We start from the raw sequence: 17,284 nt of genomic DNA, 5'->3' as shown, positions 1-17,284 counted from the left end.
GTACTTGTTTGGAATTGCATTGATCAACTTAATTTTAAAAATAGTGCTACTTTAATTCGGCAAATTACTCATCAAACAATAAAAATTCATACCTATTAAATCTGCAATTCTGTCATACACAAACGTATTATTACGCAAGACGATCCTAAGTCATATCTTGAGGTATGTATTTTCACACATTTTATTCACGTACATTCACAACTTTAAGACCCTAGCTCTCCCACTTCTTTTTGTTCTCTTTATCCAGAAATATCACTCTCCTCTTGGAAAAATTTTAATTCATGTAGGGTCGAAGTGAGCACATGCTGTAAGTTGTAAAAAAACTTCCGATTTTTTATAATAATTGTGTTGCTAATATTAAATTTGCCATTTTAATATAAATCATTTATATATGTCTTGAGAGACATTTAGGTATTTATTTGCTCTCATCTGGTAGAAATATCTTATTCGTGTAAGTTAAAGTGGTGAAAATAAATAGTTGAAGGGCTTATGGTTTTCCGTTGTATCATGGTTATCTAAAACTTTTATCATTATGAAGATGGTCCAATCAGACAATAAGTAAACAGTGTGCTTTAAGGAGCCAAGCTAAACATTGACGTCATCACTTATGAGCTTAATTTGAAAACATGTGTCGAATGTAATACATAATTCATAGTAATCACAAATTAAAAACCATAAATTTTAATAAATCTTCATAAATCATATGTAAGACAATATATTTTATACATTTAAAATGATATTGTTAGGCAAGACAGAAATGAAAATATTTTAAAAATTAAATATAAAAACAGAAAAAAAATTTATTACTTCATGAAACTTGTTCTTAATCAATATTCAATATACTTGATGTAGGCTTTCGGACATACGCCATTGCTAAGCACATGTATGTCTGTAGAAGAAAACTACAAAAAAACACAAATGACAAAAACACAAAATTAAGCAAAAAAAATGCTGTTGTAAGGATTTAACACCACACAATACTCCACAACAGGAATATGGTCATATAAAAAAGGAACTCATAGCCAATGGTTACCCTGCCAACACCATCAAACAGCATATGAAATCCAACAAAACACTCAAATCCACAGAAACCGAGAAACCGGCAGGAACTTTAGTCATTCCGTATGTTCAAGGGCTTTCAGAAAAAATAAGATGCCTGGGAAACAAATATGGACTCAAAACAGCATTCCGTTCTAAATCTACTATTAAAAGTATTGTTACCAAGGTGAAACCAGCCACAGAAAAATTACAAACCCACAACTGTGTGTATCAGATCCCCTGTGAATGTGGCCACGTGTACGTAGTAAAACTGGCAGAGCTCTATCCACCCGAATCAAAGAACACAAAAACAACTGCAAGAAGGGTGAAACCCTAAAATCCAGACTTGCTGAACATACTTCGGAAAATAGCCAAAAAATTATCTGGGAATACTCCACACCACTCATACAGGAACCCGATAAAATAAAAAGGAAAAACAAAGAATCAGCTTTCATTATTAGCAATAAAAATATTTTCAGCCAGCAGAGCATTGAATTAAAAAATATGTGGATCCCTTCGATTAAGAGAGAAACATCCCTGCAGCACAAAACAATAGCCAATACTCAACCTACAACAACCAATCCGTTTTAACTCCATGGTGCACGGCCAATGGGGAGTCAGCTTGTCTGCCATTGGCTGAGCAAGATGTAGTCCATTCTCTGATAAATACCCTCATTTTTCCAGCCTCTTCTCCTAATACGTTCCAGGCCGAAGCCTATACGCCTTTCGTAGAAAAGTAACAATGGCCTGAGCCCTCCCTCACTCTCGTGGGCGAGGACTCAGTGGCCCGCGTGCGTCTAGCGCTAGAATAAGGCTGCAGGGGCGCGGCAATTAGCGCCCCGGCAGCCATAGGGAAGTTGCAAAGTGGGATGGCTACAGTAAACCAGCGATCGCACTGGAGGAAACCTGTAGCCCGAATGTAAACGCGGTTCGCGCCCGGCAGACCTGAGAAGGCGGGAGCGAGGAATATAGGATAGGTTTGGTGCCTCGGCGACAGGGATATTTGTCGCAGAGGCATTTGTTGCGCCATTTAGGCAGTTGAGGCAGCAGGCTTGCCGAACGTCGTGTTGGTTTGCCCCGAGATTACTCAAGGGCTGCGGTTAGATTGCCGCGACCTGCAACAAAGAACTCTAAAACTAATACTATTAGCTTTTTTTTTTTATGATTGCTGCCTTGTCCAGGCACCGTGGTTTGTGTCTCTGGGTGGGGGTTAATAGTACGTGAGGAGCAATAGGTGCTAGTTTGTGCTCTGTGGTGAAGGATTAGGCAGGGGGGGGGGTCGATTAGGTAGCGAAAAAACATATTAACACTAAAAAGGAAGTTATATAATCGATTTATCACTGTAAGCACTCCCGAGGCATAAGCCATTATTAGGTGAGGGGATTTGGTGCGAAACAGAGCGAATCTGATGAGCAGGCACTATGGTTGGTGTCCATGCGAGTCGGTGCCAGGTGATTCGTGAATGAATCTGTGATTGTCAGTTCAGTGCGCCGATTCGTGTCGGTTGAAAGTAGTGGTGTGAGCAGGTGATGGTTAATTTGCGTGTCCATGCTGTTTGTCGTGTAGCTTTCGCGGTGGTGCGCAGTGTGTGGTCCGTCTTGCGCTTGAGCTGCGAGGCGGAAATGTGGAGTGTTGTAGTTTATGTATTCATGGTGGCTTCGGGACGAGCAGGTGCTTCGGTCTTCGGTGTTTCCACTTTGCTGTAGTGTTGTATTGTCCTAGGGCACGAATGAGTGGATTTTCGTGGGCTGGAATAGATTTGTAGAATTTCTCAGCTTGAGCTTAAATTGCTTCTCGTACTGTGTTTATTTTCAGTTCCCTGTGTAGCGGGATTGTCGGCACGTAGCGCGGGACTTTAGCTATGCGTCTTAAGGCTTTATTCTGTGTCAGCTGTAACTTCTTGAGGTGTTGTGCAGCTGCATAGCCCCACGCTGGGGCTGCGTATGTGAAGATTGGGCGTATGCATGTCTTGTAGAGTAGAGTGGCAGTGTGATGGTCTAGTGTGCTTCGTGGACCTAGCAGTGGGTAGAGCTTTGCCATGCGGGCGTATGATGCCGCCATTTTGTTCGAGATGTGGAGTTTCCAGGTCAGCTTCGAGTCCATGAAGATGCCAAGGTATTTTACGCTGGACTTGTACTGAATGTCTTCGCCGAGGAGGTGTAGTCGGTGTAGACGTTCTGGTGCTCTACGCCTGGTGAATAAAATCGCTTCTGATTTACTTACGTTGACAGCTGTTCGCCATTTTGTCAGCCATTTTTGCACTAGTCGTAGTCCTTCCTGGACTTTTCGGACCGCAAGATACGGCCGCGTGGAGCTTGCGAAAATCATGGTATCATCTGCATAGCAGGCCGTGTGCGCTCTGACAGGAACAGGCAGGTCGTGTGCATAGATGTTGAAGAGGACTGGGCCAAGAATGCTGCCTTGTGGTACACCTGCGAGAATCGGCTTGTTGGTGGATTCTGCGCCGGGGAGACTTGTGTAGAATGTCCTGTCTGTGAGATACGATGCGAGGAGCTGTATGTAGCAGTCTGGTCGTGTGATTTGATGTAGCTTGTATAGCAGCCCCTGGTGCCATACTCTGTCGAATGCTTTCTCGATGTCCAGGAATGCTGCGGCGGTGTACTGCTTCTTGTTAAATGCAGTGGTGATGTGCTCGACAATACGGACGAGTTGGTGAGTGGTGGAGTGGTGTGCCCTGAATCCGAATTGCTGGTCCAGGATGGTGTGGTGTGCCTTCAGGTGTGCTTCCAGGCGGGACAGTAGCACTTTCTCCGCCACTTTGGAGATGGTGCTAAGTAGGCTGATCGGCCTGTAGTTGCGAGGGGAGGTGGGGTCTTTCCCAGGCTTTGGAAACAGTATGACCTTGGCTGGTTTCCAGAGCGCTGGCCAGGTGTGTGTAGTGAGTATGCCATTGATGCATGTGGTGATGGCATTGATGGAGTGGTCCTGGAGCTGCTTCAGGACGATCGCCTGTATGCCATCGTCCCCAGGTGCTTTTCGTGGCTTCATGTGTTTAATAATTCTGGCAACTTCCCTGCTGCAGGTTGGTGCTGGTATGTCTTTAGGTGGTTGGTGTAGTAATTCCCTGAGTCGCTGTTCCACCATGGTGGTGTGGCCTGGAGACGAGGGTGTGTCGTTGGGGCAGAAGGCTTGCTGTAGTGTGTCCGCAAGAGTGTTGGCTTTGTCCTGTGGTGTATAGGTGGTTGGTGAGTTGGTGTCCCCAGTCTGGAGAGGGGGGATATTTACATTTGATTTAGTTAGGCGTTTGGTCATGTGCCAGAGTGTGTTGTCACCAGAGCAGAGGTCCGCTACTGTGGAGTCCCATTCTGTGGCTCTGTGTGCAGTCAATTCTGTCCTTATGCGGTCTTGTAGGCTGTTTACTTCGGTCTTGTAGGCTGGAAGACGATGGCGCTGCCACAGGCGGCGTGTGTGGTTGCGGGTGGTGATGAGTGTTACAATGTGTGCTGGAAGAGTGTATCCGGTTGTCTTCAGTGGTTTCTTCGTGGGGATTGCAATCTTGATGGCCTGTTGGAGTGTAGTTGTGATGTGCTGCACTGCTTCTTCGACGGCCTGTGGTGTAGTTAGTGGGTCTGGGAGGCGTAGGTGCTGCTCCATATGCTTGTTGAATTTCTTCCAGTTTGCCTTGTCGTAGTTCAAAATTGGTGTAGCGGGTTCGATGGTAGCATTTGCGTCTTCGAGTGTTGCGATGACTGGGAGGTGGTCTGAGTGTAGTTCATTAATAACATCCAGTTCATATATGAATGTGGTGTTCTTGTAGATGGTGAAGTCGAGCACATCGGCGGTGTGATTGGCGATGTCAGGAAAGTGTGTGGGGCTGTAGGGGGCGCAGACCATGTACGTGTTCCTCTGTTGATGGTTGTAGAGGAGGCGGCCATTTTGTGTTGTTGCCTTGCAGTTCCAGGAGGGGTGTTTGGCGTTTAGATCCCCTAGGGCCAGGAAAGTGGCGGAGCTGTTGGCAAAATTCCTCAGGTTGGCTGCAGTGATAGATTTTCCTGGGGGGGGGGGGGCGTACAATGACATGATGGTGCACGGCCGGCCATTTATTGTGGTGGACACAGCGACAGCCTCTATTTTCCCCATGTCGGGGAGTTTGACTTAATGGTGCTTGATATCATGGCGGACTGCTAGTGCTACTCCACCTCGGATAGGTTGTGGTTGAGGGGGGTGTGGTGTTGTCTGCTGCGGAGCTGTAAGTGGTCTGTCTGTGCGGTATATTTTGAAGCCTGGAAGCGTCAGTGTGTCAGAGGGATGCAGGTGTGTTTCCTGTATGGCGAATATTTGTACATTGTGCCTGCGGGGAAAGTCTTGTGTTTCTAGTGTTTTTGTCTTGATGCTTCTCGCATTCCATGTCGCCAGTGTGTGAAGTGGTGCTGTGTTTGGTGTCTTAGTGGTTTGTCTGCGCAAGGGAGATGATACCGAAAATGTTCATGGCGAGGTCAGCTGCCATCTGTAGTTTGTGTTTTTGTTGTATTGCGGGGTCGGCCCATGCTGCCAGGAGATTGCAGAGGTCCAAGGCGAACTGGCGACTGGCGTCTGTCAGGTTGGCTTCCTGACGGTGTTGGAGCTCATTGTAGAGTGTGTTGCTGCTGTTGAGGGCAGTGGTGGCTTCCTCTTGGCTAAGTGCTGGTGGTTTCGGTAAAGTTAGCGCGATCCCTCGTTGTGCCACTCGTGGTTGCTGCGCTGGTGGTGTAGCTAGTGGTGCTGTTGGTGGTGGTGTCGCTGCCATCATCTCCTGGGGCATGATGGCGGTGTCCATGGCGGTGGTGTCGGCGATGGTGTCCCTGGTGTCGTGGTGTGTCCTGGTGTCCTCTTGTGTGTGGTGCTGCATCTGGGCCTTCTCGAGGCGTGGTTGCTGCGATGTGGGTCGTGGTGCAGGCGCCTGGGCGGCCTGTTGCGGCTGTGGCTGATGGTGTTGCCGCTGCTGCTGGTGCTGCTGCTGTTGGTGCTGTAGCTGCTGCTGGTGGTGCTGCGGCTGGTGGTGCTGCTGCTGTTGGTGCTGTGGCTGTTGCGGCTGCTGATGCTGCTGCTGTTGTTGGTGCTGTGGCTGCTGCTGGTGCTGTGGCTGCTGCTGGTGGTGCTGCAGCTGGTGGTGCTGCTGCTGCTGGTGGTGGTGCTGCAGCTGCTGCTGTTGCAGCTGCTGCTGGTGGTGTTGTGGTTCCTGCTGCTGCTGGAGGTGCGTTTGCTGCCTGGGGGCCCTTCTCGGCTGGCGCACTTGTTGGCCAGTGCGAGGGGCGCGGCGAAGGCGCGGGTAGACTGGGCTGGGGTAGTGGTAGTCGTAATCATCTGTTGACAGGGCCTCGAAGCGGTTGTGCTGCGGGACACTGGGGGCCTGATGGTCTGGTGGTGCCTGTTGTGACGGGCCCCTTTGCTGCCAGTAATTCGTGCGAGGCTTCGGTGGCACTGTTCGCCATTCGCCAGGTTGTGGGGCTCGCTGCTGCTGGTGGCGCAGTGGTTCTGGGCGTTGTTGCTGCCTTGGTGGTCGCTGGTCATGTGGCTGCTGCGGGAAACGTTTCTGCAGCTCTTCCTTGTATTTGGGGCAGCCCCTGTGATTGGCACAGTGGGGGCCGCCGCAGTGGGCACACCTCTTTGTAGTGGCTGTGCAGTTGATAGTTCGGTGCGCGCCGGCGCAGTATCTGCACACCGGCGCGAAGCCACATTGTTGGGTGATGTGGCCGAATTGATTACAGTGGCCGCAGAGAAGTTGGCCTGCTGGATATTGGTACGCCACGACTTGAACTTTCAGTCCTAGGACGTGCGTGATTGTATTGTAATCGGTGTAGCTGTTCGGTACATCAAGCTGATAAATCTTGAGCGGATATTTGTACTTGTCGTACATCTGATGTACGACAATGACAGGCACTTGCTGCCTCTTTAAGTCGGCCATTATCCGCTCGGTGTTCGTGCCTGCGGGGATGTTGCGGAGGACAAGCTTGGTGGGCTTCTCGGTGATGTGCCTCGTCAGGAAGTGTTCATATTTCCCTGCCTGCACTATTTTTAACGCAGCATGGTAGTGCGCGATGCTGGTGAATGTGTATTGCGTTCCGCGCGCAGTATCGCGGGGCGTGAACGGGATGTTGAGTGCCTGGAGGGCGTCGTAGAGAGCCTCGTAGAGCATGTTGGCATTGTGTTTTACAGTAATAGGCGCCGACTGAAACGCCGCGCGCCCGGGCTGCAGTTCTTGTGCAAGCCCTTCATTTTCGTCATCATTTTGCTGCGTCACAGGCGCGGGAACATCGTGCGCGCTAGTTGTAGGGGCGGGTGTGTCCGCGACTACATGGTGGTCGAGTCCGGGGATTTTTGTGACCTGGACAGGAAGGTCTGTGGCCTTGCGCTTGCGGTCGGCTGGGCCGTCCGTGTGCATCGGAGTGGTGCTCGTGCTGGGTTGTGGGTCATTCAACCTCGCCTGGGGCAAAAGCGCGCCCTCGTGCATTGCGGGGAGGGGAGGGGTGCCTGAGGGGCAATTACGGTTCGCCTAACAGAAAGAAGGGAGTGACTACACCCACTGACCAACAGCCCTGGGACTAGTTAGCCAGGACCGCGGCTAGGCAGCGAGGTGCTGCACCTCTGGGTGTGTGCCACTCTTATTTACTGCCTACGTAGCTCGGAGAATCGCGGTAGTACAAAACTGGAAAAACTAGGGCGACTTGGCGGAAATTTGTCTGCCCGTAAAATCACTCCCATTTTGTTAGGAGGGCTTGCAATCACTTCGGTTGTGCGAGACTGAGTTCAGCGTGGAGGGGCTGTTGTCTAAAAAAAAAAAAATTGTAAGCCTCTTCTCAGTCACACCTGTGTTTTCGTATCATGTGCGTCTCTGCCTGAGGAGGGGAGCAGATAGCAGTTCCCGAAACGTCGCTTGTTTCTGTTTTAGAAAACTGTTGTGTTTGTTTCGTATTTTCGTTTTGTCGTGTTTTGTCTCGTTTTGACTGTTGTGCTGAATTTTTTGGGTTCAATATTTTTGTGCTGTCATCATTTGTGTTTTTTTTTCGTTTCTCTTTAGTTTTTGGAAAACTATTGTGTTTGTTTCGTCTTTTCGTTTTGCTATGTTTTTGTCTCGTTTCAACTGTTGTGCTGAATTTTTTGGTTTCGGTATTTTTGTGCTGTCATCATTTGTGTTTTTTTCGTTTCTCTTTTGTTTTTGGAAAACTATTGTGTTTGTTTCGTCTTTTCGTTTTGCTTTGTTTTTGTCTCGTTTCAGCTGTTGTGCTGAATTTGTTGGGTTCAGTATTTTTGTGCTGTCATCATTTGTGGGTTTTTTTTCGTTCTGTTAGTCCATTTTTTCTTTGTTTTTCTATGTTTGTGGACCATATTCCTGTTGTGGAGTATTGTGTGGTGTTAAATCCTGACAACAGCAAATTTTTGCTTAATTTGTGCTTTTGTCATTTGGGTTTTTTTGTAGATTTCTTCTACAGACATACATGTGCTTAGCAATGGCGTATGTCCAAAAGCCTACATCAAATCATGCACTCCAATTGCACAAATCTATCAAAGATACAATTCAATATAGCTACTAAACAATAATTATTATTATTTGAAATTATAAAAATTTATTCTTGTGTGTTTTGAGTAGTTAAAATGCCAATAGTAAAAATGTTTTAACATAATTCTGTATGGCATTAACTTGTGGTAGGCGTGTTTACCAACACAGTGTGTGGTCTGTGCCGCAGCTGGTGACGATGATGATCGGCAACAACGACATCTGCTCGGAGATGTGCACGTACAGCAACCTGACGGACATGGTCCGGCAGCATCGCGCAAACATCACCGCGGCCCTGGACTACCTCGCCGCCCGCCTGCCGCGCAGCCTGGTGGCGCTGGTGCCGCCGCCTGGTGCGTGCGCGCGCAACTAGCGCCCCTCCCTCCAGCCCGCGCCCTGTCTCTCTCTTGTTCTTCACTCCCGCCTGGCTGCAGTGTCTAGCAGCGCGCAGACCTCACCGCGACCCTGGACTACCTCGCCGCTCGCCTGCCGCGCAGCCTGGAGGCGCTGGTGCCGCCGCCTGGTGCGTGCGCGCGCAACTAGCGCCCCTCCCTCCAGCCCGCGCCCTGTCTCTCTCTTGTTCTTCACCCCCGCCTGACTGCAGTGTCTAGCAGCGCGCAGACCTCACCGCGGCCCTGGACTACCTCGCCGCTCGCCTGCCGCGCAGCCTGGTGGCGCTGGTGCCGCCGCCTGGTGCGTGCGCGCGCAACTAGCGCCCCTCCCTCCAGCCCGCTCTCTCTTGTTCTTCACCCCCGCCTGGCTGCAGTGTCTAGCAGCGCGCAGACCTCACCGCGGCCCTGGACTACCTCGCCGCTCGCCTGCCGCGCAGCCTGGTGGCGCTGGTGCCGCCGCCTGGTGCGTGCGCGCGCAACTAGCGCCCCTCCCTCCAGCCCGCTCTCTCTTGTTCTTCACCCCCGCCTGGCTGCAGTGTCTAGCAGCGCGCAGACCTCACCGCGGCCCTGGACTACCTCGCCGCCCGCCTGCCGCGCAGCCTGGAGGCGCTGGTGCCGCCGCCTGGTGCGTGCGCCCGCAACTAGCGCCCCTCCCTCCAGCCCGCTCTCTCTTGTTCTTCACCCCCGCCTGGCTGCAGTGTCTAGCAGCGCGCAGACCTCACCGCGGCCCTGGACTACCTCGCCGCCCGCCTGCCGCGCAGCCTGGAGGCGCTGGTGCCGCCGCCTGGTGCGTGCGCGCGCAACTAGCGCCCCTCCCTCCAGCCCGCGCCCTGTTTCTCTCTTGTTCTTCACCCCCGCCTGGCTGCAGTGTGTAACAGCGCGCAGACCTCACCGCGGCCCTGGACTACCTCGCCGCCCGCCTGCCGCGCAGCCTGGTGGCGCTGGTGCCGCCGCCTGGTGCGTGCGCGCGCAACTAGCGCCCCTCCCTCCAGCCCGCGCCCTGTCTCTCTCTTGTTCTTCACCCCCGCCTGGCTGCAGTGTCTAACAGCGCGCAGACCTCACCGCGGCCCTGGACTACCTCGCCGCCCGCCTGCCGCGCAGCCTGGTGGCGCTGGTGCCGCCGCCTGGTGCGTGCGCGCGCTACTAGCGCCCCTCCCTCCAGCCCGCGCCCTGTCTCTCTCCTGTTCTTCACCCCCGCCTGGCTGCAGTGTCTAACAGCGCGCAGACCTCACCGCGGCCCTGGACTACCTCGCCGCCCGCCTGCCAAGCAGCCTGGTGGCGCTGGTGCCGCCGCCTGGTGCGTGCGCGCGCAACTAGCGCCCCTCCCTCCAGCCCGCGCCCTGTCTCTCTCTTGTTCTTCACCCCCGCCTGGCTGCAGTGTCTAGCAGCGCGCAGACCTCACCGCGGCCCTGGACTACCTCGCCGCCCGCCTGCCGCGCAGCCTGGTGGCGCTGGTTCCGCCGCCTGGTGCGTGCGCGCGCAACTAGCGCCCCTCCCTCCAGCCCGCGCCCTGTCTCTCTCTTGTTCTTCACCCCCGCCTGGCTGCAGTGTCTAGCAGCGCGCAGACCTCACCGCGGCCCTGGACTACCTCGCCGCCCGCCTGCCAAGCAGCCTGGTGGCGCTGGTGCCGCCGCCTGGTGCGTGCGCGCGCAACTAGCGCCCCTCCCTCCAGCCCGCGCCCTGTCTCTCTCTTGTTCTTCACCCCCGCCTGGCTGCAGTGTCTAGCAGCGCGCAGACCTCACCGCGGCCCTGGACTACCTCGCCGCCCGCCTGCCGCGCAGCCTGGTGGCGCTGGTGCCGCCGCCTGGTGCGTGCGCGCGCAACTAGCGCCCCTCCCTCCAGCCCGCGCCCTGTCTCTCTCTTGTTCTTCACCCCCGCCTGGCCGCAGTGTCTAGCAGCGCGCAGACCTCACCGCGGCCCTGGACTACCTCGCCGCCCGCCTGCCGCGCAGCCTGGTGGCGCTGGTGCCGCCGCCTGGTGCGTGCGCGCGCAACTAGCGCCCCTCCCTCCAGCCCGCGCCCTGTCTTTCTCTTGTTCTTCACCCCCGCCTGGCTGCAGTGTCTAGCAGCGCGCAGACCTCACCGCGGCCCTGGACTACCTCGCCGCCCGCCTGCCGCGCAGCCTGGTGGCGCTGGTGCCGCCGCCTGGTGCGTGCGCGCGCAACTAGCGCCCCTCCCTCCAGCCCGCGCCCTGTCTTTCTCTTGTTCTTCACCCCCGCCTGGCTGCAGTATCTAGCAGCGCGCAGACCTCACCGCGGCCCTGGAATACCTCGCCGCCCGCCTGCCGCGCAGCCTGGTGGCGCTGGTGCCGCCGCCTGGTGCGTGCGCGCGCAACTAGCGCCCCTCCCTCCAGCCCGCGCCCTGTCTTTCTCTTGTTCTTCACCCCCGCCTGGCTGCAGTGTCTAGCAGCGCGCAGACCTCACCGCGGCCCTGGACTACCTCGCCGCCTACCTGCCGCGCAGCCTGGTGGCGCTGGTGCCGCCGCCTGGTGCGTGCGCGCGCAACTAGCGCCCCTCCCTCCAGCCCGCTCCCTGTCTTTCTCTTGTTCTTCACCCCCGCCTGGCTGCAGTGTCTAGCAGCGCGCAGACCTCACCGCGGCCCTGGACTACCTCGCCGCCCGCCTGCCGCGCAGCCTGGTGGCGCTGGTGCCGCCGCCTGGTGCGTGCGCGCGCAACTAGCGCCCCTCCCTCCAGCCCGCGCCCTGTCTCTCTCTTGTTCTTCACCCCCGCCTGGCTGCAGTGTCTAGCAGCGCGCAGACCTCACCGCGGCCCTGGACTACCTCGCCGCCCGCCTGCCGCGCAGCCTGGTGGCGCTGGTGCCGCCGCCTGGTGCGTGCGCGCGCAACTAGCGCCCCTCCCTCCAGCCCGCGCCCTGTCTCTCTCTTGTTCTTCACCCCCGCCTGGCTGCAGTGTCTAACAGCGCGCAGACCTCACCGCGGCCCTGGACTACCTCGCCGCCCGCCTGCCAAGCAGCCTGGTGGCGCTGGTGCCGCCGCCTGGTGCGTGCGCGCGCAACTAGCGCCCCTCCCTCCAGCCCGCGCCCTGTCTCTCTCTTGTTCTTCACCCCCGCCTGGCTGCAGTGTCTAGCAGCGCGCAGACCTCACCGCGGCCCTGGACTACCTCGCCGCCCGCCTGCCGCGCAGCCTGGTGGCGCTGGTGCCGCCGCCTGGTGCGTGCGCGCGCAACTAGCGCCCCTCCCTCCAGCCCGCGCCCTGTCTCTCTCTTGTTCTTCACCCCCGCCTGGCTGCAGTGTCTAGCAGCGCGCAGACCTCACCGCGGCCCTGGACTACCTCGCCGCCCGCCTGCCAAGCAGCCTGGTGGCGCTGGTGCCGCCGCCTGGTGCGTGCGCGCGCAACTAGCGCCCCTCCCTCCAGCCCGCGCCCTGTCTCTCTCTTGTTCTTCACCCCCGCCTGGCTGCAGTGTCTAGCAGCGCGCAGACCTCACCGCGGCCCTGGACTACCTCGCCGCCCGCCTGCCGCGCAGCCTGGTGGCGCTGGTGCCGCCGCCTGGTGCGTGCGCGCGCAACTAGCGCCCCTCCCTCCAGCCCGCGCCCTGTCTCTCTCTTGTTCTTCACCCCCGCCTGGCCGCAGTGTCTAGCAGCGCGCAGACCTCACCGCGGCCCTGGACTACCTCGCCGCCCGCCTGCCGCGCAGCCTGGTGGCGCTGGTGCCGCCGCCTGGTGCGTGCGCGCGCAACTAGCGCCCCTCCCTCCAGCCCGCGCCCTGTCTTTCTCTTGTTCTTCACCCCCGCCTGGCTGCAGTGTCTAGCAGCGCGCAGACCTCACCGCGGCCCTGGACTACCTCGCCGCCCGCCTGCCGCGCAGCCTGGTGGCGCTGGTGCCGCCGCCTGGTGCGTGCGCGCGCAACTAGCGCCCCTCCCTCCTGCCCGCGCCCTGTCTTTCTCTTGTTCTTCACCCCCGCCTGGCTGCAGTGTCTAGCAGCGCGCAGACCTCACCGCGGCCCTGGACTACCTCGCCGCCCGCCTGCCGCGCAGCCTGGTGGCGCTGGTGCCGCCGCCTGGTGCGTGCGCGCGCAACTAGCGCCCCTCCCTCCAGCCCGCGCCCTGTCTCTCTCTTGTTCTTCACCCCCGCCTGGCCGCAGTGTCTAGCAGCGCGCAGACCTCACCGCGGCCCTGGACTACCTCGCCGCCCGCCTGCCGCGCAGCCTGGTGGCGCTGGTGCCGCCGCCTGGTGCGTGCGCGCGCAACTAGCGCCCCTCCCTCCAGCCCGCGCCCTGTCTTTCTCTTGTTCTTCACCCCCGCCTGGCTGCAGTGTCTAGCAGCTCGCAGACCTCACCGCGGCCCTGGACTACCTCGCCGCCCGCCTGCCGCGCAGCCTGGTGGCGCTGGTGCCGCCGCCTGGTGCGTGCGCGCGCAACTAGCGCCCCTCCCTCCAGCCCGCGCCCTGTCTTTCTCTTGTTCTTCACCCCCGCCTGGCTGCAGTGTCTAGCAGCGCGCAGACCTCACCGCGGCCCTGGAATACCTCGCCGCCCGCCTGCCGCGCAGCCTGGTGGCGCTGGTGCCGCCGCCTGGTGCGTGCGCGCGCAACTAGCGCCCCTCCCTCCAGCCCGCGCCCTGTCTCTCTCTTGTTCTTCACCCCCGCCTGGCTGCAGTGTCTAGCAGCGCGCAGACCTCACCGCGGCCCTGGACTACCTCGCCGCCCGCCTGCCGCGCAGCCTGGTGGCGCTGGTGCCGCCGCCTGGTGCGTGCGCGCGCAACTAGCGCCCCTCCCTCCAGCCCGCGCCCTGTTTCTCTCTTGTTCTTCACCCCCGCCTGGCTGTAGTGTCTAGCAGCGCGCAGACCTCACCGCGGCCCTGGACTACCTCGCCGCTCGCCTGCCGCGCAGCCTGGTGGCGCTGGTGCCGCCGCCTGATGCGTGCGCGCGCAACTAGCGCCCCTCCCTCCAGCCCGCGCCCTGTCTCTCTCTTGTTCTTCACCCCCGCCTGGCTGCAGTGTCTAGCAGCGCGCAGACCTCACCGCGGCCCTGGACTACCTCGCCGCCCGCCTGCCGCGCAGCCTGGTGGCGCTGGTGCCGCCGCCTGGTGCGTGCGCGCGCAACTAGCGCCCCTCCCTCCAGCCCGCGCCCTGTTTCTCTCTTGTTCTTCACCCCCGCCTAGCTGCAGTGTCTAGCAGCGCGCAGACCTCACCGCGGCCCTGGACTACCTCGCCGCCCGCCTGCCGCGCAGCCTGGTGGCGCTGGTGCCGCCGCCTGGTGCGTGCGCGCGCAACTAGCGCCCCTCCCTCCAGCCCGCGCCCTGTCTCTCTCTTGTTCTTCACCCCCGCCTGGCTGCAGTGTCTAGCAGCGCGCAGACCTCACCGCGGCCCTGGACTACCTCGCCGCCCGCCTGCCGCGCAGCCTGGTGGCGCTGGTGCCGCCGCCTGGTGCGTGCGCGCGCAACTAGCGCCCCTCCCTCCAGCCCGCGCCCTGTCTCTCTCTTGTTCTTCACCCCCGCCTGGCTGCAGTGTCTAGCAGCGCGCAGACCTCACCGCGGCCCTGGACTACCTCGCCGCTCGCCTGCCGCGCAGCCTGGTGGCGCTGGTGCCGCCGCCTGGTGCGTGCGCGCGCAACTAGCGCCCCTCCCTCCAGCCCGCGCCCTGTCTCTCTCTTGTTCTTCACCCCCGCCTGGCTGCAGTGTCTAGCAGCGCGCAGACCTCACCGCGGCCCTGGACTACCTCGCCGCCCGCCTGCCGCGCAGCCTGGTGGCGCTGGTGCCGCCGCCTGGTGCGTGCGCGCGCAACTAGCGCCCCTCCCTCCAGCCCGCGCCCTGTCTCTCTATTGTTCTTTACCCCCGCCTGGCTGCAGCTTCTGTAGGTCCTTTAAACACTTCCTCAAGTGACAATAGTGCAGTTGGTCACAGCTCACACATTTCTTCTTTGAAATAACGTGGGGCGCCATTATTTGATGCATTCCGGTACAGCTCTAAAAATCCACCGTTTTGTCATTTCATCAGTTTTACTCTTCAGTTTTACGTATCATGTCCACTCCACTCGACACTGCCAGGGGTTCCTTACTTGTTTCTTTCTGCGATCAAAAATCACAACTCCCTCTAAACTATAAAATAGGGGCCTCCGTTTTCCAATGTGTAGATTAAATGTACATTTCTTGGGCGTGATTTTTGGTGCATTGTCGGATCGTAGAACTCCAACATGGTTCAAAATTGTGAAAACTCAGTCAAAACCCTTGTGTATTACAGCCCAGTGTAAACTTGGATGTCTTTAGCTTCTGCGAGAGACAATAAAGTGTATATTTGAAAATAATTTTATTTTCTGTAATAAATAAATCATTAACATCTAAGAATGATGTGTACGGAGAGTGCTAGACCAGTCTCTGAACCATATGTGACTTAAAAATGGAATCTGAAGAAGATTAAACACGTGTGGCTAACACGCCACTATTAAGCTCTTACTATCTTACTAATGCGAAATTAATGTATGGCATCCAATTTTTCTTAATAGAAACAGGAAACATCTGCAATACACCCTTGAGGAAGGATGCAACAGTCTTAGAAATACGCAGATGAGCGTTCGGTACCAGCAAATTTATTGACTACACTTATAAAAAATAAAAAAAATATTACAATTCTAAAGCAACAAGAAACTTTAACATTGTAACTGGTTTTGATACGTGACGTCGACGACTTGATTGTGCTGTGAACACAAGACGAAACAGCTATAAGGTTTCACAACCAGGTTAACAATTTAAAGACCCTAATAAAATTGTTCCGAGCCGTTGCAAAAATATCTTACTAACGTGGCAGTTTTTGGCTCATCACAATAAATATTCCTTAAAGAAATAGTCTGACTCAAAAGTAATAGGCTTTAGAACATATCTCTTGGAAAGGAGCTCCACTGTAAATATTACAAAAAACGCCATTAAATAAAACTTTAAAGTAGCAGCTAAAATATAGCCTGGGAATATTAACTGCTTTTAATGACACCATACCAAATATATGTTAAATACTATAGGAATTAACTCGCCTAAAATGTTTGTCCCGGTAAAGAAAGATAAAATAATATATTTAATGTTTACCATTAATCTTTATTTAAATGAAGTTACTGTTGATCTTTAAATGAACCACAGTGAGACGTGTGGTTTCGTTCGCCGTAGTCACTCTCCTGTTTAGAGTTCAGCGTGATTCCCGTAGTCAATGAGCGAGATTTTCACTCGTTCCTCCGCTTCGTGACTGCAACAAGTGCGACACTGCAGTCTACTCGTCTCCCGAAGTCAACTCGGACACCGAGCTCTTCCTGTTCTGCACAACTCGTAACTCGTAACTCAACCTCCGCCATCCAACTAGCTCTCTGACTTCCGGCAATGTTTCTAACCACCCAGTGACATCCAGTTCAGTAATGGTCTGTCATGAGGGGTCCCTGTGATCGTTCCGCTACTCGTGCAGCGAGTATGTCCACGCCACGCCCAAGCCGTCGTCACGCTCGCCTTGCCAGCTCACGAACCCCTTCCACGAGACTGAGCGAGTCACCACTCTGATACGGACGTTTCGCCCTTCCTAGTTTGCAAGCGCGTAATCACTCGGACTCCGTCAGTGTTTGCAAAATGTCACCCAAAATAAAAAATTGGTTGTCTGTAAAGTCGGTTTATGGACGATAGTTTAAAGTTACAACGTCATAACAAAATATTTATGAAATGATTGCATACTTTTATGAATAAAATTGAATGATTTTTATTGAATTATCACTATTTTGTATGGATACAAAAAAGGAGTGAAATGAAATCTACAATTTAATTGATAAATTTACTTTTATTTGCACTCATTAATTCAAATATGTTTATTACTTTAACGAATAAATTATTTTAACTATAACTTTTATACATGTTTGCTATTTAACTTCTTCCAATCTGTGTTATTCTGTTAAGGATAGGACGATGATAGGAAAAGTAGAAAACGATAGGGAGTGTTTCAAGTCTAATGTGCCTCGAAAAAGTCAAATCGATGGTTGTTCCAATCGAGCGGAAGAGAGATAGATGCGGCGCAAGCGTACAGTGAGCGTGACGGGACACAGCGTACCGGGACAATGTGCTTAACGGGACACTTTTTAGTGCGTGCAGCTGGCATTCATTGATTTATTAGACGTTGTCACGTCAATAATAAAATAACATCTTAAGAATTCAAAAAGCTTGAGGAGACGGTGGAAGCAGTAGAGCTGGTACAGGGACGTCTAACCTCCTTAGGACAGGGGGGTGGGGTGTGTTGACTGAAAATTAAGTATTATTCATCCCACATATATTTCAGGTTTATTTCAAGTAAACTATGGCTGACATATAAATAAAAAAATGATGTTAAACTGCCCTTTTCACAATTAATAAACAAATACTCATTGGAAATTAATAAACAATAATTTATC

At 55.1% G+C, this 17,284-nt stretch overlaps 1 protein-coding gene across 1 annotated transcript in view; it reads left to right on the top strand.

Moving 5' to 3' along the window:
• Nucleotides 1–17,284, top strand: part of LOC134533565 (phospholipase B1, membrane-associated-like) — a 104,604-nt gene that overhangs the window by 55,974 nt on the left and 31,346 nt on the right. Inside the window, exon 5 of the mRNA XM_063371099.1 lies at nucleotides 8,724–8,886. Within this exon, the coding sequence (XP_063227169.1) occupies nucleotides 8,724–8,886 (163 nt within the window). The remainder of the gene's footprint in view (nucleotides 1–8,723; nucleotides 8,887–17,284) is intronic.

Source organism: Bacillus rossius, chromosome 6 (assembly GCF_032445375.1).
Source record: "Bacillus rossius redtenbacheri isolate Brsri chromosome 6, Brsri_v3, whole genome shotgun sequence".
NCBI classification, from domain to species: Eukaryota; Metazoa; Arthropoda; class Insecta; order Phasmatodea; family Bacillidae; genus Bacillus; species Bacillus rossius.
This window is presented reverse-complemented; position numbering and strand designations above follow the sequence as displayed.